Source organism: Phocoena sinus, chromosome 2, assembly GCF_008692025.1.
Source record: "Phocoena sinus isolate mPhoSin1 chromosome 2, mPhoSin1.pri, whole genome shotgun sequence".
Lineage (NCBI taxonomy): Eukaryota > Metazoa > Chordata > Mammalia > Artiodactyla > Phocoenidae > Phocoena > Phocoena sinus.
Genome location: NC_045764.1, coordinates 148,703,659 through 148,726,485, shown reverse-complemented (window position 1 = coordinate 148,726,485; position 22,827 = coordinate 148,703,659). Strand labels below are relative to the sequence as shown.

General features: G+C 47.8%; 1 protein-coding gene across 1 annotated transcript in view; it reads left to right on the top strand.

Annotated features, from left to right (window-relative positions):
• Window positions 1–281: 281 nt before the first annotated feature.
• The window catches only part of DPF3 (double PHD fingers 3), a 256,158-nt gene continuing 233,612 nt past the window's right edge, over window positions 282–22,827 (top strand). Inside the window, exon 1 of the mRNA XM_032624903.1 lies at window positions 282–335. Within this exon, the coding sequence (XP_032480794.1) occupies window positions 304–335 (32 nt within the window). The 5' untranslated portion in view covers window positions 282–303. The remainder of the gene's footprint in view (window positions 336–22,827) is intronic.

The following is a 22,827-nucleotide window of genomic DNA, read 5'->3' as shown; positions in this document are numbered from 1 at the left end:
GGGATTCAAACCAAACTAAAATACTCTCTCGTGCGTCTCCACTTTCCTCAATCCGAAAAAGAAGCTGCTCGCGCGGTACTGCCCCTTTAAGACCTGCTTGCTCTCGGGCTCTACAAAAGGGAGTGACCTCTGGGCTTTGACAGCTCCCCTAATAACTACCACCGTGCAGGCCCCGCCCACCTGGCGACCAGCCGCGCCGATTGGCCGGCGGGCCGGTATCCCGTGCTCTGATTGGCTCTCCGCTTCCCCTGAGCAAACCTTTAGAACTCCGAGACAGACAATATTCTGTTACATTGTAGCAAAATGGCGACTGTCATTCACAACCCCCTGAAAGCGTAAGTAAGACTAAAAAATGTACATATTCCGCGTGGTTTCAATTTGAAAAAAAAAAAGGCGCCTTCTGCGGACCGAGCGCTGCCTATGCACTGCGCTTGCAGGCGCCTACAGCCGCGGCGGGGCTTCTCTCTTTTCTTTCAGCTCTTACTTCTTCATCTTTTTTTTTTTTTCCCCCCAATGCGCAGAAATGTCAGGAGATGCAATTAACAAGAAGAAAATTGTTACATCTGTGTTCTTCTAAATTGGCGGACGGAGAGAGAGGGGTTATCGGCAGGGAAGCCAGGTGCTCGAGCGCTCTACAGCTAGGGGATCGTGGGCAGCTCGGGGACAGCACGGTCCCCTGAGTCCCCGGCTTCGCGGGGAGGTGAGCGCGGCGCGGGGGGCGGCCCTCCTGGGGGCGAGCGCCGGGCTGGGGTGGCCTGGGTGCACTTGGCTGAGCCCCGCGCCTCCGGAGCCCGCGGCCCCCGCCCCGCAGCTAGGTCCGCCGGGGTGAGCGGACCGCTGCAGCTCCGGAGTTTGCAAGACGCTCTCCGCCTTCCGATCGCTTGCGGGGAGTTTGTGCAAACCTTCCAGAGTTGGGAGGACCGCAGGGGGAGCAGCGGGTCCCGGGAGCCCTGGGGCCCAGGTGGTTGCCCGGGGCTTTCCTGCCGGGGCAGCCCCCGGAGCGTGACGGCGCTTCGGGCGGTCGCCGGTGTGTCTCCGGGTGTGTTTGTGGGGGAGCTGGCTGTAGTAAATTAACGACTTGGGTTAACTTGGGGTTGATTTGGAGACCGGGAAGCTGCAGGTCTTATGAATGGTGTTCTCGCTTCCCCCGGGTGAAAAGCCGAGGCAGGCGAGAGGCAGCTTGGGGCTCCCCGCCTGAGCGGGCTGCGTCTGCTCCCGGCCAGACGAGGGGCAGGTGCCTCTGGCCGCCGCCGGGAGACTTTGAGCGGACGCCCAGATCCGGGACGGAGGGGGCGGGCTGGGAGAGGACACGCGGGGGCCAGTCCCCGGGTCCGACAGCCAATTCCTGCTCGCCTTCCTTCCCCCTCCTTTTTATCCTGGCTTCCTTCCTTCCTTCCTTCCAGTCGGTGGAACTGTTAAGCCGCCAAGTCCGCTCGCGATCGCGGAGCCGGGGGTGGCTTCGGAAAACTAGCATCTCTCTAAAAGGGGTGCTATTGGCAGTAATGTTGGCAGAGGGGCGCTCCCTCCGGATCTCGGCGCGGCGTGGGTGGGTGGGTCTGCGCGCCTGGGATTAGGACTTCCCAGCTGGAAGTCGCGGGAGAGGGGAGGGAGAGGTGCGCGTGGGGGCTGTTTCGTGCCGAATTCTCGCGGGTGCGTGGCGGATGCCCACCCAGGTTCTTTCAACTTAGCGCATCCGCGTCAGCACCCGGGGCTCCCCTAGGAGTTGAAAGCCAGGTTCGCACGCGGGGAGGCGGGAAGGCGGCAGGGGGTTCTTAACGCGAAGGAACGCGCGGGGAGAACGGGAGGTGTTTGCACCAGCTTATCTCCTATCGGTAATAAGGGAAAGGGGTAGGAATGTCCCAGATCTCGGAGTTTTAAATGTCTGTATATGTATTAACGCTGCTAAGAGGACACTGGAAGCTGAGGCTGATTACAGAGCAGCCCTCGGCTTCAGTTCTCGCTCGGAAGCTCGGGTAGGATACGCTGCACTTGAACGCCACAGCGTTTCACCCAAGAAAGAAGATGTTTTATGGCAGAATAAACGGGCGTAACTTCGCCGCATCTCCTCTCCTCGTCGCTAGCGCTGCCACGCAGATGATGCTGTGAGTTTTTACCGAACCCACAGCCGATTTGGAGTTTTCACATTTCCAGCCGAAAACGCGTAGCGGGGCTGATGCCTCCTGGTAAACTCAAGTTAGAGAAATCTATTTTCACATGTGCGCCAGGTTTGTTGCCTACTGGGAAAGCGGTACCCTAGTTATTACCCGGGAGCCCGCTTAAGCGCGGGCGGGCGCAAGGTCTCTACACTGATTCCTGCCGCTCCAGTTTTTTATTTTTGCTTTTTGGACCGCAGAAGGGTGCGTATTTGGGGAGGGTGGCTGTGTGGGGTGGGGTTAGAAGTGGGGAAAGGGACAGAGAAGCGGGGAAAGGGACAGAGAAGCGGGCTGATTATTGGAATTAGTTCTGAATTATTACACTTGTACTTTGTGTAATTAGAAACAGTTGCAATGTGATGTATTTGTAATTCTGTGTCGCCATACACACAACACCCCAGCCTGCTTTTTCTAGGTGGCAGTTGAATGGTCATTTATAATTAGCCGATCAGTTTTTTGCATCCCGACCCCTTTCCCTGGTGGTAAGGGTGTGTAAACAATACCCCCGACCAGCCGAGCCTCCTGCGCCCTAGATGGTTTTTAAACTGCTAACGTAGGAGCACGCATGTTGTTACAGCGAGACCTACAACATCTGCCTTTATTTTTAAAAACAACTTGTTTAATAGATCACCTTTATATGTTTCATTTGTTTTTAAAAGTTGCTGATCAGGAAACAATACACACGTGAATAAATTATGCATGGGCTAAATTAGAACAAAGCGCAGAGACACATCCAGCGGAAGGGATGGATGGGGGCGCTGGGAGGAGGGGAGCAGGGAGAAAGGTTTGGAGAGCTATGTTTTTATCCTCCTGTGTCTCTCTTGACAATGAAACGGAGCTGAACAACATCAGCATTTTCTGTGTGCGTTCTGAGTCTTTCTCTCCCTTCCCTTAAAAAAAAAAAAAAAAAAGGCCAACACCAAGGACGCCCCCTATAGAAACTGGTCACACAAAGGTTTCCTCTAGGATTGGGGGATAAAGTGGTGGTAGGTAATGTTCTGGGAAGAAACAAGCCCAGGTTTCATGCAACACCTCTGTAGGGCTCTTCCTATGCTGAGTGTAGACCATTTTTCATCACACTAGCTTTTTCCACGTGGGACATTCAATAATTCAATAGCTTGAGTAACTGGATGGCACAATTTGAATCTCATTGCTTTGGGGTCTTCTGTAGGGCCCCAAGCTCCTGGAGTCACATCTCCTCTCTCAGCAGTTTAGCTTTCTTCCTGCCTGTCTTTGATCTCCCCTCAACTCCCTTTCTTATTCCTCCTCCTTGTACCCTTCACCCCTGTCCTCTCTGAAGCTGACAGCCTGGCTTTTCTGTCTGTTGTCGCCTTTAACATCTTATTACTGCCCAATAGGGTGTTAGAGGCAGAAACAAGAGCCGCCTGGACTGATCAGATCACAAAGGGGACACGGCAGGTGGCTCCACAACCAAGCAGTCACATCTGGGCTGATAGAATTTAAAAGCATCGATAGACATGTATGATGTGTAAATAGGTATTGCACATTATTTAATTTAGCAGCTACATTGTCTGAGCCTAGATGTGTGAGTCACCCTTATTTCTTACATGTACATGCAAGATAAGGGCCATGTAGTGAAGTAAAAGGCCATGTTATATAGGTAACATAAATATGGATTTGATAAAGGTCTATGTGTAAGTCCGCCACATTACCTATCATATTCTGGTTGATTTCTACATACCTAGGAAACAAAGCTTTTTTTTTTTTTTTTGCCCTGCTATATTCTTTTTTTGTTTTTGCTTTTAATATAGATTCTAATCTTATTTGACATTCTACTTCAGGTTAGCCAGCCTCCCCCAAATCTGCTATCAACAGTTTAAACAACTTACTCTTTTATTAAATTATCAAAACCCTGGTTTGTATGCACTTAACTGGGAATGTCTGCCACCTTCTGCCAGACTGGATTATGCACGTATATATCTATTATACTAATTGCCTGCTTAGAAAAGAGTAACAGTTATTATTATTTAATTATTCCGTATAAGCCAATAGGGATTTACCCCAAGAAACTATTTGTTTGTAAATAATGAGAGCAGAAAACTATTTGGTCATGCTTGTAACATGTGAACATACAGATACGTAATTGTATTGAAACTTTTTTGTAAGGAGTTTCCCTTGCTTGTAGGCATGGTTTTACATCTTTGTTTTGTTATTAAGGACACAGCTCTGGGAGAAGCAAATATACTTACTCAGCCAAGGTCAAGCAGCTGGTCATGTGCATAGATGGACCTCAGATCTTCATCTTTTTATACATTCTATGATCTGGAGACAGTGTATTCTAATCTAAAGTGGTTTTGTGCCTGTGAAAGTTGTGTAATTGTCGCCACTTAGAAGCCAGACCTCACTCTTGCTGTGGCACTCAGTTTAGATATCAGAGAAGATGGTGCAGGGGGGACACATTCCTGGTTCTAATCTCCTTCTGGCTCTTTCTGTTGGGGTGGGGGGGCGTGGGTAGGTACTAAATGGGGAACATTGCAGTTGGGAATTTGTGAACTTGCAGCTTTTTTTTTTTTGTGGTATGTGGGCCTCTCACTGTTGCAGCCTCTCCCCTTGCGGAGCACAGGCTCCGGACGCGCAGGCTCAGCAGCCATGGCTCACAGGCGCAGCCGCTCCGCGGCATGTGGGATCTTCCCAGACCGGGGCACGAACCCGTGTCCCCTGCATCGGCAGGCGGACTCCCAACCACTGCGCCACCAGGGAAGCCCAAACTTGCAGCTTTTTATGGGCATTATTTTAGCCCCTTATGAAAAAGGACCCTCAGACATTTTAAGCTGACAGATGCCTAAGAACCACCTTCTGCATCTGCTTATGGTTGCCACTGGAAAAAAGAATCCTTAAAATTTCCAAACTTTGTTAGCACACATTATTTTTCAGTGGGAAGAATGTCTGGTTTGGATGAGATACCCATAAAGGATATTAATTTCTGCCAGAACCCAAATGAAGGCATCGTCACAGGTTAAACCTCTGAAAATTGCCGGACCTGCAGACCACCTGGGAGATATCCAGAGGTCTCCAGTTGAATGGGAGCTGCTCAGTGGGCAGCTGAGCAGGTGCCATAAAGTGGGCAGGAATTCAGAGGCAACTTAATTGGAGACTCCTTATCCTCCTTTGTCTTTTTGGAATCATGCAGGTAGCTGAAATTTAGGTACGTCTGAGAAACACCGTAATGTCTAAAGCTGTTCCAGAGCCATCTGCTCAGATCAAGGCAAAAAATAAAATGCCACCGTCAACAGGCTTTGTTTTGAGCCTGTGCCGGGACAAAAAAGGAAACTGAGGCTGATGTTTCAGTTTTGAAAGTGCAGCCATGCTGATTGTAGTGGTGCTGGGGGTGGGTCATAAAAAGGCACCAGAATCCAGTCCTGTTTGTTATCCCAACCTCTGCAAAGTAACTTTTGTGGTTTCTGAGTGTTCTGAAAGTCACTAGAAGACAAATGTAGCCCAATGTGGCAAGCTCCTGGCCAAAGAAGTGCCACAACCACTGAAATAGTTTTTGCCCAGCCAGGGTTTTCCAGTAGGGGCCTATGTAAGCATGACCCTAGCTTTAAATAATCTTTAAACATGTAGGTATTTAACAAGAAAAGATCAAAGAGTGGCCTGGGGTGGGGGTGGGGAGAGGATAGGTAAGTGGATAAAACCACTGTGTGGTCTGGAACTTTGAAAAGATGATTGTTTAACAGCAACAGAGACTGATATTATGATCTACTGCAAGTTCCAAAGTTCTGTTTTTTTAAAAAATTTTTTAAATTTATATTTACTTTTGGCTGTGCTGGGTTTTCGTTTCTGTGCAAGGGCTTTCTCTAGTTGTGGCGAGCGGAGGCCGCTCTTCATCGCCGTGCGCGTGCCTCTCACCGTCGCAGCCTCTCTTGTTGCGGAGCACAGGCTCCAGATGCACAGGCTCCGTAGTTGTGGCTCACGGGCCCAGTCGCTCTGCGGCATGTGGGATCTTCCCAGACCAGGGCTCGAACCCATGTGCCCTGCATTAGCAGGCAGATTCTCAACCACTGCACCACCAGGGAAGCCCCCAAAGTTTTCTTTAGTTGTGTGAGCAACTGTGGAGAGATGAGGTGTTGTGGTGTTTTTGTAATTTGTTTCTCTTATTGGTCTGGTTACTAGTGTTTCACAGTCTGTCAAACCATATGGATGAATGGAGCTAGCATCATAAAACTGTCACTGAAAGAAGGTTGGTTTTTTTTTTTTTTTTGCGGTACGCGGGCCTCTCACTATTGTGGCCTTTCCCGTTGTGGAGCACAGGCTCTGGACGTGCAGGCTCAGCGGCCATGGCTCACGGGCCCAGCCGCTCCGCGGCATATGGGATCCTCCTGGACCGGGGCACGAACCCGTGTCCCCTGCATCGGCAGGCAGACTCTCAACCACTGCGCCACCAGGGAAGCCCTCAGTTTAAAAAGTAGTGGTTAGGAGGTGTTTTGGCGGGGGGGGGGGGGGGGGTGGGAAAAGAGGAGCAACCTGTGCTGGGAATTTCTAGGTTGTGTGTTTGTGAGTAGTAGTAGTGGGTGGGAGTGGCAAGGGAAAAGAGAAGCCTTGAGGAGACTAAGATTTAGGGGGTTGTGTTTGAAAGCAAGGAGGGGCAAGGGGATTAAGCTCAGAGCTCTTAATAATGGGGTTGGAATAGCCCACATTGAGTCCTGCACTCTCCAGGCCTTAGTTAAGAGCCCAAGGAACAATGATGGCACATGTCTAATCCGCCTTGTGGTCATCTCATGTTGCTATGAAATGAGTGAGTTTTTTTCATTGTTATTCACTTTGAAAATCTGCTGTTTGTATTAACTTCAGTTGGAAGCTCCACCAGAGAAGGTTTTTCAGTCCCCAGACTTTCACCAGCCATCAGCGTGGCCCTGTCTCAAACTCTGTCCCTCTTCCACATTGGTTTCTCACCAGTGGCTTTTCTTTTGTAGCTAATGGAAGAGAAATGGAAGAGAAATGGAAGAGAAAAAGCTCTGGGAGAGGATCCCAGAGATCTGAGCTCTGTTTTCAGCCCTACCACCCACTAACTATTCGATCTTAGACACAGAACTTCTCTGAGCTGCACATTCCTTGTCTTTAAGATGAGGGTGATGCACCTTGATTGCCAAAATTCCTTTCAAGTGAAAAACTTGTGGCTCTTACTATGGTTAATTAAGATGAGAAGGATAGTTAGGGTCCAGTGTTCAAATTCTTCCTTGTTTTTATTTTATTTATTTAAAAAATAAATTAATTTTTTAATTTATTTATGGCTGCGTTGGGTCTTCCTTGCTGCACGCAGGCTTTCTCTAGTTGCGGCAAGCAGGGGCTACTCTTCGTTATGGTGCACGGGCTTCTCATTGCAGTGGCTTCTCTTTGTTGTGGAACACGGGCTCTAGGTGCGCGGGCTTCAGTAGTTGTGGTATGTGGGCTCAGTAGTTGTGGCTCACGGGCTCTAGAGCACAGGCTTAGTGGTTGTGGTGCACAGGCTCTGTTGCTCCCCGGCATGTGGGATCTTTCCTGAGCAAGGCTCGAACCCATGTCCCCTGCATTAGCAGGCAGATTCTTAACCACTGCGCCACCAGGGAAGTCCCCTTCTTTGTTTTTAAAGTGTGGCTCTAAAGGCGAGTTAAGACTGGTAGACTCTTCTGTAGTTTCATCTTCTCTGATCCAGTCTTGCCATATTATGCTACCATTTGGGGTTCTAATCTCTCCCTTCTCAGGGCCCAAGCCTGAGGACCAGGTGGTGGCCCGTTTAAAATGTGGACTTTTCTTCTGATTATCCCTTTTGAACACTTTTCTTCTCATTAGCACTCCAACTAGAGGATGGAAAGAGAAGTGGGAAAACTAATTAGCCTATTTTGTTGTTTACAAGCACTCAGATAAAGTTTTTGGTTGTGCAAAAGACTGGAATTATTGAGAACATCTATCTTTTTCTTCCTTTTTTCTTTAAATGTATGGAGGGAGACAGGGAACCAAGCAAAAGATTTTTCTTCTCTGGATTTCATTTATCTACAGTCTCCTTGGAACAGCTCTCCCCTCTACCACGGCACCCATCCCAATTAACATGTAAATAAAGTGCTTATTTCACTTCCATCGGGGCAGCTGCAGTTACCTGACTGTTCAGTGAGCCGAAGCAGGTGGGCCTGTACTGATGTCTCAGTGAGCTCCCTCTGTTGTATCCCATGATAACTGCTGAGGAAATGGAGGTGTCTAGCAGACCCACAGAGTCTGGCCATACCCAAGTGGGTATTAGCAGTGTCTAAACTGGAATTCACTGCCTCTCATTCAGTGACATGCCTCCAGAACATCCCAGATTCTTCTGGGGGCATTATTATCAGGCTTTCCTTTGTGTGGAAGCTCCCTTGGCAATTTGCTACAAGTCTAAAGGAGGAAGAGGGGTTGTAAAACCTATCAGAATTCATAAAAGCCTAAATTGTGAGAGATAAAATGAAAGAAAAACAGAACAATATGGTTACCCTGACCTCCAGCATACAGAGGCAGCCCCTTAAATTTTTTTACTACTAGTGGTAAAATGCACATAACATGTATATTTAGCATATATGACATGTAGATGTGCCATTTTAACCATTTTTAAGTGTCAGTTCACTGGCATTAAGTACATTCATAATGTCGTGCAACCATCCATACTATCCGTTTCCAGAATTTAAAAAATCGTCCTAAACAAACTCTGTACCCTTTAAACAATAACCCCTCATCCTCCTCCCGCCCCCATTCCAGTCCCTGCTAACCACCGTTCTACTTTCTGTCTCTATAAATTTGCCTATTCTAAGCACCTCATATAAATGGAATTATACAATATTTGTCCTTTTGTGACTGGCTTATTTAGCTTAGCATAATGTCCTTAAGGTTCAGCTTTGTTACAGCATGTGTCAGAATTTCCTTCCTTTTTATGGCTGAATAATATTCTATTGTATGTATATGCCTTATTTTGTTTATCTGTTCATCCAATGATGGGCACTTGGGTTGTTTCCACCTTTTGGCTATTGTGAATAATACTGCTATGAACATGGGTGTGTAAGTAGCTATTTGAGTCCCTGCTTTCAGTTCTTTTGGGTATGTGCTTAGGTCCCCCTTCATTTTTAGACTTATTAAAAACTAGGGAGTACATTTCTAGATAGTACAGGCAACTCCCTCCTTGTAAACTTAAAAAAAAAAATACTGATAGTATCATAGAATTCAACCTTTTTACCCCCCTCCCCCGTGGAACAACCACTGTTTTGGGGAGGAGGGGTAAATGCCCTGGGAACCCAGAGACTCACTTCTCTCATCCCCAGCCACAAGGATTGCCTTCACTTTGTACCCCTAATCCCAACCCTTTGAGGGCAGTGGCTCCCTGTGGGGGTCAGGGTTTGGGTTTGGGGGGGCTCCAGAAACTGCAGCAGTAGTAGTTACCTGGTGAGGCTTGCAGTGAAGGTTTCCTAGGCAGAGTGGAGGTTTCATCTGGCAACAGGGGTTCAGGTGGAAGGAGCACCTGGGATGACAGGACAGCTTGAAAGTCAAGAGGTAGCAAATCTGGCCTATTTTTTCATAAGGTGAGAAGGGCTTGTATCTCCTTTCGCTTCCTTTCCCTGTACCCAGCCCTGCTTACCCCCTGCAAGGGGCCCAGATGAAATAATGGTTGTGAAAACATTTCAGAAGGTGTAAAGTACAAATGTGAGGTGTTACTAGAACTGCAAAGTTTCTCGTAGCTAACTGAGGCCTTCTCAGAGAGTCAGCAGTGTCTCATAAACATTACTATATTAAAACTAAAATAAACGAAAAGATCCTGGCATTACACATCATATTTAATCATTGTTTCTCAGTAAATGCAAAGCCTCACTCGTCCAGCTGTGTGTAAATAGCCCTGGGATCTCAGTGGGCTTTTTTACATCGTCTGGGTTTGAAATAGGTGAGAATATGAGCTCAAGGGAAGTCCTCATTTCATTTCCCACTGTCAGCCCTGTACTGAGTCCACCCGTGATCAGAGGAATCAGACGCTGGCGGGCAGAGGGAGTGCTCTCCTGGAACTTGGGCTCCTGTCATCAGCCAGTCTCTGGCTCCTCCTTCTACCAAGAAGACTCTAGGGAGGGAGAGGGGGTGACAGGGGGGCTGGGGTTTAAACCTGCTTGTGAGCAAGGAGGGTGTGCTGTTGACATAGGGAGTCAGCAGCAAGAATTGATCCTTTATACAAGAGTAGACTATGGACAGCATCGTGGCGACGGTCAAATATCAGAATGACAGAGTTATTTGCCAGCCTTGGAAATGCTTCAGATCCAAGCTTGCTGCAAACCCGCAGCATTCCTGTACTTTATAAAAGCAAATTAAATGAGAAACGTCATCCCTACTCCCATTATCCTCAACCAAGGACTCTTTACATATCTCTGTTTGCTGCTAGTTGAGCTCAGGGAGAACTGTCTCACCCTCTTTGGAGCTTTCTTCATCCTGTCCTGGCCAATTCTGATTGCGAGCCTGCCCCTCGCAGCTAAGCGGCATAGAGCCTCCCTCCCTGTATCTAGGAGCTTCCACTCCAATGAAGGCCTCCAGTCCGTTTCTCCTTCCAGACCCTTGTTCTTTGGCAGGGCAAAGTAAGTGCTTGTAAACCAGGAGGTGGACTGCTCCCTTAGGCTTCTAGTGAAACCACTGTCAGTTGTGGGGTTGGGGGGAGGGCAGAGGCAATGTGGTGCTGGAGGTGGGGGAGGGCAGGGTGGATGGGGTAGTTGAAGTGGAGAGAATATATTCTCTCCTGCTAATTATTTTCCCTGAGGACTTAGCCAATGCAGAACCATCTATTATCGTGGGAGTGCTCTATGGTGGTTTTGCCTGTGATGAATGCTAAGTGGAAACAAGCAAGAAAAATTAACAGGCGGCTGCTTCTGTCCACCTAATTAAAATGCATATCCAAATGCATAATTCCTTATGTTTCCCCATGCACACACCCCCTTCCAATCCCAATTCTACGGAGGGAAAAAAAACCCCACTTTCTCCCAATCATTTCTCTTGATTATATTTCCATCAAGGAAGAACTGGAGGGTTCCCTTAGAATAGAGAAGGGCCGTTTTTGTAATACACTAAAATTGCTGTTTTTTTTTTTTTAACTTAGATTGGCCCCCAAAGTTCTGAGCTCTTTTTTGTTTAAAATGAAGAACAGAAACTTTATCTGACTGCAGAGAAAAGGGGGAAGGAATGAAGTAGAGAAAGAAAGGAGGAAAAAGAAAGAGAAAGCAAGAAAGAAAAAAAAAAGAAAGTTCCCACAATTTCCACTGACCTTTTAGTTTTGCGCTAAAAGTCTGGCTTGGATCAACAATGAGAATTTTGAAGGTCTTTTTTATCTCCTCTTCCTCTTCATTTCTTTCCCTGACTTTGCACTGCTTCCCCCAACCCCCAACACAAACATAGCCCAGGGTTTTGCAGAGAGAATTTAGCAGAGGCATCTACCTGTGCAGATCAGGTAGAGAGAAGAAACAAAAGCCTCTGCATCTGAGGCAAGGTCAGAGATGCTGACATCATGGTCCCAAGTATGTCTTGAATCAAACAAAAAATATCTCTTTACCCTTATCTTCCTCACTTTTTGTTCACCCGAATGATTATTTTCTCCCCCCTTGGAAGAACAGCTTTATTCAGTGGTCATAAAATATTTAATAAGACATGAAACTTAAGTCACTGTGTTCAACTGGACGTCACTGCCATCTCTGCAGCAGCCCCCCTCCCCCGGCCGGCAGCCCCCCCCGCCCCCCGCACCCCACTCCTGAAGCCCCCTGACTGCCCTCCACAGAAGCCCCAGCTGTTGATTTATCAGGGCCGGCTGGCTCAGCAGTGCATGGAGATTGCTTTTAATTAACTCTCTTCATTTTTCCCAATCTTCAGGGAGCAGCAGCCCTTTAATGATTTTAATATTTTATCTGGATTTATATCCGCCTTATTTGTTGTTGTTTGACTTCCGCATTTGTTTTTCCTGAGTCGCTTCCTGACTGATATATATTTGTTTGCCCCTTCCCCCTGGCCCCCAAGACCTTCCAGGAGAACGGGTTCTGAGGAAGGCCCAAGCTTTCTTCCCAAGCTTTCTACCATTGCGCAGGGAGAGGTGCCTAGTGTTGGCCTGTGCCATGATTTGGATTAGAACTTTTGTCTTAGGAATCCCAGTCTCACCTGCCTCAGCAGAAGGAGTTTCTGAGCTTTTCATTAAAGAAAAAACAAAAAAATCTGAATTTTAGAACGTGAGGTCTCTTTGCCTCTTTGGTGCTTGCTGCCTCTGTAAGGGAGTGAGCTGCCCTGGAGAGCTGGATAAAAACTGCTTCCTGGGTCTGGAGGTCTGTCATCTTGCTCACCCCAAACTGACGTAGTTCAGTGGAACTGCTAGAGGATGATGACTTCAGGGCAGCGCTGGATGTAGGTGCAGTCAAGTCTTCCTGCCACTTTCTGCATCTTAGGTATGGCTGGGATTTGCTCAGCAACTGCTCAGAAGAGTAATTGTAGGTACGGTCTGAAAGAGGACCTGCAGAGGCACCAACTGCCTTCTCTATTTGAGGCTGCCTGCTCCCTCAGCCCTCGGTTCCCTGTTTCTGTGCCCACTTGTTACACACCACCATCTGAACACCTTCCATCCCCTCTTCCAGCTTCCTTTTGGCTGCAAAGTCTGCTTCTTCCCCCAACAGTCCCAGAGAGGCCTGGAAGACAAACTTGCGTGGGGGCTAGTTTTCAGAACCAGCTTGTCCACAGAATGCCCTTTTGGCATCTCTATTTGGTGATGTGTCTTCAGGGTTATTCGTTGCTAGGCAACTGCCAACTAAAGTTTGAGCCTGATCTGGGATTGCAGTGAATTGCCCTGAGTGACTTGTATCCACATTTAGGGACTTGGCTTTGCAATCCTGTGAACAGGAAATTGAGAAGATATTTTTCCATGTGCCTTTATGTTAAGAGGTATTGGTTTGTAAAATCTAGCCCACTGACTGGCACACGAATGTCTGTGCACACAATGTTTGTTCTGATGATGAAAATGGCGATTTCTTCCCATCTCCTTGTATTCATCCCTTGAGCTCTGCTAATCCTGAAAACCTATGATATGTCAGGTACTAAGCTATCTTCAGGGTACAGAGACAGAAAACCATGGCTTCTAACATCACAGTTTGGTGTTCAGGCAACTCAATGTTCTATTGAGTGTTTCTTTTTCACTTTTCTTTGGCAATTACAGGCCCTTTTGAGAATCCTATGAAAGTTCTGGATCATCTCCCCAGAAAAGATGCAGATAGGTGTGAACATCTGCCTATGGTTTTATGGGGTTCACAGACTTGGAGGAGCCCATCAGCGGATGCCCTAGAGGTACATGGGCTCCAGGTTAAGAACCTTAGAATGAGCGATGTGGGTGAACTTGTTACCATGAAAGGATGCTCCTGTATCCCTGCTCAGACAGGTGGCACCATTCCCACTTCCCCTATAGTCTTACCAAACTGCTTGTGGCTCCTCAGCCCTATCCTGCCCTAGAGGCACATGACGAACATCTACTTGCTCATCTTCCAGACACTTCAAAGTCCCCTCTTCCCTGGCAAAGCCCTTGCTGGCCCTCAGGTAGAATTGGCCAACCCTGTCCTTGGCCCTATAGTCCCAAGCATACTCTTCTCTCCCCACCACTGAAATACTTAACGCTGGTTGGTTAGAATGTAAGGCCTTGGAAGACTGGGAGGGTGGCTGCCTGTGCTTTTCTATCCCTATAGGATCTAGCATAGCAGGCGCTTAATAAATGTGTGTGGAGTAACTGAGCAAATGAAGCCAGCAGGCTCTTCCCGCCTAATTTGCTTCTAGCTCTTTAGAGTCCACTTGTTTCTCATTCTCTCCCTGGCAGGAGTTTGGAAAAGGCAGCAGAATTCCTTTCCCCCAATTCTTCAATTTCAGTAGTTGGAAAATAGGCGCAAGCTTGCCCTGCTTGCATGTAGCGTGTGAGGCTGTGATGATTGTCAGCGTCATTTATTCTAGCCCTTTGTCTCTTTACCACTTCATCCTTGTGGATCTAAAAAACTTGGCTTTCCTTCCCTTTGGTCTTGGGAATTAAAGGCAAGTCTTTTTGCTCTGTCCTCTTTCAGGGACTAAGTAACCCAGGGCTTGTGACTAGCCACTGATAAATCAACCACACTTTTACTAAGTGCCTACTATATACTCAGCTGTGTATGGGATTTCCTTTAGCCTTCGGTATACCTGAGGACTTTTATGGGTTTTTAAGATGGAAGAGACCAGAAGGTACAGGTACTATAATGGTTTAACCCAAAGTTGGGATCTGGTGAGAGTCTGTTGCCTGTCCTACTGAGCTTTGGAGGTAACTGTGGCCCAGTCACTGTTTTCAGATAGATATTCTTTGAGAGAATTTCCTATACTTTCATAATGCCTACATAGATATAACTTTCCCTATGACTCTCTCCCAACCATGTTCAGTGCAGGTAAATTCATGTGACAATGAAACAAAAAATGATGTCCTGGGGATCATGTGAGGGCCTTTATTCTTCATATTGAGAGAAAGAGAAATCTCTATCCTCATAACTTTTGCATGTCCTCTTGCTGCTTTTCGACCCTCCGGAACATTCAGTGTTGGGACCATGTGGAGGAAGGTGCCACCCTGGAGAGGCCTTTCTGTGTCAGAAGGAAGGTGAAGGCCAGAGGTGGAGACAGGCTATTCAAGTCAAGTTTTAACTCAGATTCTCGTCCACTAGACATCCTTCAACGTGGAGAGCTAGAAAAAGTGCTGATGGTGCACGAAGTATAGGCTGGAGGAGCAGGATTGTACCAAAGTGTTTGTGAATTTAGAGAGGTTCATACTGCACCAGCACCTACTCTGGAAGTTAACTCTCCTTCAGTCCCGGGTATAGCCCTTCAGTACAGAGGGTGCACATGGGGCCATCCGGTTCCTGGTGCTCATTTCCTTTCTGGGCAGCCATCCCAGTATAACAGATACTTATACATATTCTGTCCTCATTTTATCTAATTACACACATCTCTGGGGGATGGGAAACAGGTTTGGATCATTTGATTTTAGGTCAGTTACGCACAGGGTAGCTGAGATGAACACTGATCTACGGAGTTCTATGAAATTCAGAAATTTCCCATAGTTCCCTGGTCCATAGCACACCAGGGGGCATTGTTTGCTATCTCAGAGGCTGGAGATCCCAGTCAGCATGGGGGAGGGATAGAGCCTGACTGGTTCATGGGTCTGAATGTAGGAACCTTTCTGAGACGGAGCTAGCTCTTGCTATCCTTGGAGCAATAGGATTCTTTTATTATTTGGTGATCTGCCTAACTGAGAGACCCAATTATATAGGTCCCTCTTCTGGTGATCATTTATGTTCACCCATTATCTGCCTACAATGTGTTCAGCTTCTTGAGAAATACAGGACAAAAGAAGCTCTGATGGATGCAACCATCTCTATCATTGCCCAGTGTTGCCAGGAGTTCCTGTCTCCTTTGTGACGCAGATGAACTGGTCTGGACAATATAAAAGCTCTGAAGTGTCCCCACCTTTCTCCAAGACCCAGAGCTGGCAGCCTTGGGCAGTCCAACTTCCTGGCATCTCTGCTTCAGGCTCTATTGTAGCTTTTCAAATCCCCAGGAAGGAAAAGCCCACTGGTTACTCTTTTCTTTTACTTTCTGCTTCTTATTTCATTCCTTGACTCAGACCTAAACCTCCCCAATGCTCTGTGAGCCCTAGATAGAGGAATAATCCACTTAATGCTTCATATCAAGGTTTGCACCTCCAGCCTTGGCTTCGTTCTGACCTTGTCCCCTTCATCTGTGCCCTGTTGACATCTTTCTCCTTTCCCCATGCATCGCACCTTGATTAAAAAGCATTGAAGAGGGCTTCCCTGGTGGCGCAGTGGTTGAGAGTCCACCTGCCGATGCAGGGGACATGGGTTCATGCCCTGGTCCGGGAAGATCCCACGTGCCGTGGAGCGGCTGGGCCCGTGAGCCATGGCCGCTAAGCCTGCGCGTCCAGAGCCTGTGCTCCGCAACGGAAGAGGCCACAACAGTGAGAGGCCTGTGTACCGCAAAAAAAAAAAAAAAAAAAAAAAGCTTTGAAGAGGCACAAAAGGAAGGGAAGAGTATTCTGCCTAGTCCCCAGGAGGGCACACTCTATCTTATCAATGTGGGAGCAGGGAGAGAGAAGGAGGAAAAGGCAAAGCTTGCACACAGCAAACAGGTGAGAAGAAGCCGTGGAGAAGAAACAGAGTGCGTGAGGTTACATGGTGGGATTAACTGCGCTCTGTGAGCAGTCCAGCCCCCGAGGGGTCTGTGAAATTGGAAGAGAGAAAGTGGTCCCACGGTGGGGATGTCAGAGAAGGTTTCAGGGAGGAGGTGACTTAGAGCTGAGCTTGGAAGGAAAGCGGAATCTGGTCAGGCTCAGGAGTGGGGGAGGCTGAGGATGGAGAAGGTCAGGCCTGAAAGGGACGTGAACAAGGATTTGGGAAGCATTTGAGTAATTCCTTAGAGAACCCTCTTCCTTTGGGGTGGTGGTGGGAGGGCCAGGTCGGAAGGGATGTGTAGGTGATAGCAAATGGATCCATTTGGCTGGATGGGAGTGGGAGGGATCTATGAACAGAAGGTAAAAAATGAAATAGCCTGGGGCCAGGTTGCTCTGAGTGGAGCCCCAGCTTGGCAGCCAATTCTCGGGAAGAACTTGAACACCTCAGAGGCCAAAAGAGAGACTCCAGGGGGAGGTAGGGGTTGCCATCCTGTGTCCCTCAGCAGGGAGGATGTCCACCTCCAGAGACTCCCTCTCACTGATTCTTGGTCCTTGGTTTCCTTGGTTATGTGTTCTGGGTCTTTCCCAGGGCACCTCCCAGAGGGGGTGGGGGTGAGGGGGACTCTCGGGGGCTTGCCCTGGATGAGCCATCCATCCCATCGGGTACAGGACAGCCCTGGCCAGCTGCTTGGGCACATTTGCCAAGTGGTGAAGGATTGTAGGATAAAGCCTGTCCTAGTGCTGGATCTAAAGGTCTTTCCCCCTTTCTATACTTTAATCACCACCCCCTTTCTTCAACAAAAGCAATAGTGATAACAACCCATACATGGTTATAAATAAAATACACAAATCCAGTCTAGGGAAGAAAACATAAATGCTGACCCTCGTAGTGCAATCAAAGGCTGGTGCCCCGACGATTGGTTTCATGGTTCACATGGGAGTGGGGTTTGCGGGGAGTGAGGTGGGAGTGTGGGACGGGGCGCAGGCAGTGAGGCTACAGGTCTCTAAGACTGTGTTTCTTCCTGGGAGGATGGAAGTGGTTTACTCTGAAGGTAATGCCACTCCACTCCCACCCAGGCACCCAGGCACCCCGTTACCCATCCAAGCTGCTCACCTAATGTTTATTTCCTCCTGCCGGAAGGCCTGGGCCCCAGGGAGCTAGCTTTCAGGGGGAGGCTGGTGTTACCCCAGTCCTCAGGTTCTTTGGAGCCTGAACTCTTTGAGAGCTCAGATGCCCATCCTAGGGAGTGAGAGGGTGGCGAGCAGTGCCATGTGGCTTACAGCTTGGCTATGGGCTCTAGAGCTGGAGAGCGTGGGTTCACATCCAAGCCCCATGACCATGGGCAGGATTCCTAACCCCTCTGTGCCTCAAATTTCTCCTCTGCGAAGTGGGAGAGATGGTTTCTGCCTTTAGAGGGTTGTTGGAAGAATTAAACAAGTTAATACACGTACAGTGCTTAGAAGAGTTGGTGCTTCTTACCCTCGTAATAGACGTTGGCAGTGACCCCGTTTTTCTATCTGTAAAATGCAGTCACACTAGCTGATTTTTCCCACAGTGGCCTCTTAAGGAATATGAGATAATAAGTAGGAGAAGCTCTGATTTTCTTAGAAGAAAGACACTCTAGAACTCGATGGCATTATTATTAGTAACTCTTAGAACAAATGTGCTAGAAGAGACTTTGAGAGAGATTAAGCTTCGGGATGCTTTGTCTGGGAGTTCAGGTTATTGCATGCCACTGAATCAGTGCTGATACTGGGTCCTTCTGAGAAAGAATGAGAATTTCACAGCTGCAGAAACACAACACATTGAGGTGAACCGTCATGTGAGTGAACGCCTGGCTCCTGCTTCCATTCACTGACGCCTCCTCCAAGGGAGAGGCAAGTGTTTTCTGCCCGAATGAGCTCTGCCCTTTCCATAGCTAGAAAAGGGCTTGAACATCCTTCAGACCAGAGTGTGTAGGGGTGAGAGCTGGTCTGTGCACTTTTCTCCCATGTGGCCCGCCAACCCGTTGTCGGACACCTTGCTGATCGCAGCCCTCCTGTCCCGGCGGGTGTGTGTATACATGTTCCCAGCACACGCTTTTTGTAGGCAGCGATCTGTGCTTGACAAGCTGGCATTCCAAACTCCAGATCTTCCAAACACCAGACCCCTATGTTATTTTTAACTGTCCAAAGTTTTTTCCACGTCGTGTAATTGATGGGACTCCATAGCCTCGTCAGAGAATCTAAACTTCAGCTTGTTTTGCCTCCCTTGACTGGGCATATGTCTGATGACCAAGCAGAAAAACACCCTGTTTTCAGAGCTGACTGGTCTAAATCTTCATGTCCACCCCACACCCCGCACATCTCTGGGGAACAGAAGTGAACACAAAGATAACCTGAGCTCGCCTGTTTCTGTGGCTCCAGATAGGAGGGGGGCAGATCCCTTCTGTCTGTGACCTTCTTGTCCCCACTCTCTCTCGGCGTCCTGATAGTGAGGGACAAAGCTATGTTTTCAGAGAGATAACAGGCAGGGCATTGAGGAGTTGGGCGTGCAATCTCTCCTGGCCCTCTTTTTCAGCCCCCACATTCCCCGAGGGGCAAATCACATTCTCATCATCCTCTGGGGACAGTCCTGGACAGACACTCTTATTTCAGAGAACCCGAGATCTTGTGGCGTCAGTGACCACCATCCTTGTGACACTGGAGAAGATTCTCAGCCCTCCAAGTCCAGGAGAAAGTGCGCCATCTCACACTGGCCTGTCATTTGCATTGTGAATTTCTCCAGCTTTGTGTGCCATTTCTCTTTTTCCTTCACACATCTCTCTAGACCGTGGTGCACTTAGCATCTATGTTAGTCCAGCATGTATGGGTTACCAGCTACTGTGGCACTGAGTATACAGCGGTAAGCAAAATCGATATGGACTTCTATCTTTGTGGAGCTTGTGGTCCAGTTGGGGAGATAGACATTAATCACATAAATATATAAATAAAAGTTGAATCTGTGTTATGTTGGAAGGTCCAGGAAGATAGAAGGGAGTAGGCTGAGGGAATTGCTCTAGTCTAGTACGCTGAGGAAAAGTTTCCTTGAAGAGGCAACGTTTCATCCCAGGCAGAGCGAACAGCGCGTGCAAAGGTCCTGTGGCATGTTGGAAGAACCAAGGAAGGCTGCTGTGGCTGGAGTGCAAGAAAGAAAGGGAAAGTGTGGCTCATGATAGGGTAAGAGAGGTCAGGAGGGACCAGAACATGCAGGGCCCTGATGGATATTTTAAGGGTGTGCACTTTCTCCTAAGAGCAGTGAGCAGTCCAGGGTTTAAGTCGGGAAGTGACTTAATCCCATTTATGTTCTAAAAATTTCCCCCTGGCTGAAGGGAGATTTAGCAATAGAGCCTGGAAAGGATGGGATGAATGAGTTCTGAGGAGGCTTTTCTGGGTAAAATTTAGAAAATAAAAATGAGACATGTGCGTGTCATGAAGGACAGGCATTAGCTGGACAAGGTTGTGACGATAGAGTTTTCCCTTGAACTGCTTCCCTCCTTCCGCTCATTCTCAGTTCCATTTGGTAGTTTTTATTTTTTATTTTTCCATTTGGTAGTTTAAAGAAGCTGACAGGCCGCCCCCATCCTCGGAAGTTTTTGATACTATGGAGAGATCTGTTTTCCTCCTAAGCAGAGTCTGGAGCAGTCCTCCTGCTGTCCCTGCTGCTCCCTCCAACTACCCTTTGAGCATCTCAAGGTGTTGCCCGAGGATTACGTACACAAGGGGCATGGGTGTGACTGGTGAAAGGTGGATTCTGGGCCGCCTCCTGGACCCACTGAATCAGGGCTGAGACCATGCACTCCGGTTCTTAGTTCTTCTAAAGCTTGGGAACCGCTGTTCTTTCAGCCCTGCACATGCATCAGTAAGTGTAATGACGCTTTAAATGGGAGGTGGGGGGTAGATGGGTACCAAGTGCTTTCGAGGCAAAGAAGGAAAGAAGGTCTTCTTTAGGCCTCACAATAATTTGCTTGAGGAGACAAGGCTCTGGTAACTTCATTTACCAGATGGAGTTGGTGGGAGGAGGGAGCTCCAATTGATGTCTGACTCCAAGCACTTTCCTTTGCCTTTCTTTCTTCCCACTCTATTCTCCAGTGGGCAAAGGTTAAAAAGTACTGACTTATAATTTCCAGGTGTAGTTCCTTTTTAAAAAAAGATCCAGTACCTTTTTGGGGGCTCATGAGATCCATCTAGAAAGTGAGTATCCAATTAGTACATGAAAGGGTGGAATTAGGTGAGTTAATCGTAATTATTATTATAACATTCTAATTTGGAAGATATCAAACCTGTACAAAAATACACAGAATAACACAAAGAACCTCCATGTATCTAGCACCCAACCCAGCTTTAACAGTCACAAGGGGGGTGGGCATCTTTTCAGTTGTTCAGACTTTGCTCTGTGATGCTCTCATTTCTATGTCCATTGGATAAAATACCTGATAGGTGAGTGGGCATCAGGAACAGAGAAGCTTTCAAAGTACCCCACCAACTAATGACCAAAGAGGGACAAAGCTCTTCTGATTCAATTTGTCTGTCAATTGTACAGCTCATAGGCAGAGCTAGTGCTTGGAACTGTAGATCTAAGAAATACCTTAGAGATCATTGATGGTCTCCCTCGCTGTAGGACATTGCAGCAGAGGCCAGAGCAAGGTCTGGGGACAGTCCTCAGGCTCTGCACAGCTAATAAGAGGCAGGTCCTCCAGCCCTGCCTTCCTTACACAGCACAGAGGGTCTCTTGGCATTTTTGTTCTAGTATTTTCTAGCATGAAATTGTGGCACAGAAACCCCACCAGAGCCCTCATGGTTGAAATACCAGTATTCGACCACCTCAGCTTTTGCTTCCTCTTTGTGAAAAAGATCCTTGGTGTAGCCCAGCGGTGTCCTGGTCTGGCTAGGGTAGATACATCTATGAGTACTGGTGAAAGCGAAGTGGGTCACATGCTCAATCTCCTTTAGCTCTGCCTGCCCTAAAATTTTAGAAGCCCTGAAGCAAAATAGGGCAAGTTCGTGAGTGCCATAGACTTTCAAGAAAGGAAGAAACCAGTTTCACTGACCAGCTTCCTGGAGGAGGTGGGGGTGGGTGGTAGGTATCGATGGGTGGTTAGAAGTTAGGGAGTTGAGGATAGAGAAGGCTTCCCTTTAAGAGGGGAACCAATCCTCAGCACCGCACATCGATCAGGAATTATTTAGCACCTCCTGAAGCGGAAGGTTCTGTACTTCACAGTGAGGACGATACCGAGAAGCAGAGGATACAATTTTTATTCTCCAGGAACTTTCTGTCTAGTTGAGGGACAAGACATATGTTGAATATTAATATAAGTGGCAGACTCTAAGACGGTAAGATGCAAGTTGACTTTTAAGATCAGCCTGAAGAAGAGTGCAGTGGAAACTAGGAGGTGAATCACAAAGCAGCACGTAGTAGCAATATTAATGGCATGGACCCAATGTCTTCTGCGTGTGTGGCCGTGTGCTGGATGCGGCGATAACTGCATCGTTACACGGCAACTTTTAAAGTAAGAGTCACGCTCGTTCCAGCTACCATCTCTTGAACACCTACGTCTGCTCGGCAGCCCTGTGCTGTGCGCTTACACACATGAACTCATTTAATCCTCCTAGGAAGCAGGCAGTATTAACTATTTTATAGATGAGAACACTCCAAAGAGTTTAAGCAACTTGCCCAAGACCTGAAGCATGGACCTGGGTCTGTCCATCCAAATGAACTTGGGTTCAAAAAGGAAGTGTGAATACCAGCCAGGCTGAGTAGTTGGGAGAGAGAAGGCTGAACAGGTAACAAAGGACCTATTATAGACACCTGTGTTAAAAGTTTGACACTGATCCTGTAGATGTTGGGGCGTTATTTAAGGTATGTCAGGATGGACGTTGAGGGTGATTAATTTGCAGGATGGTTTGAGTGGGAAAGCTGTGGCAGGAAGCGACTGGGGTCTGCGAGGGGGTGGTGGTGGAAATGCGCCTGGTTAGACCAAGTAATGAAAACCCTCACAGCCCATCAAACTTAATTAAAATCAAATAAACACTCTGGCAAACCCGTCTCATACCAAGTAGAGGTAGAGATTCCGGATCTTACTAGGGCATTATTTCTGGTTTCAGTATAGCTGCAGGGACATAGAGCTTCATCATTATATAATATTTTTAAAATATGAATATGCTTCGCGTTGGTCGGCTACCTTACACAGTCACAGTGTCAGCCCTCAGCTTGGTCCTTGGTGCCCCACCATAATGTCTTTTCTCACCCCTTTTTATTTCTCCCCGACAGCAGTTGTTTCAGTATTTCGCCATTTGCGTGAAATTCCTCTCCATCCTCTTACTCTTAGCAGATGATTTCACCCCAGACTTGTTCAAGAAAATCAAAGTCATGAAGCAAGGAACTTCCTTGTCATTCTTGCCCTCTGCCTCATCATGGCAAAAGCCACTTCTTCAGAGGGGCCTCCCCTGCCCACC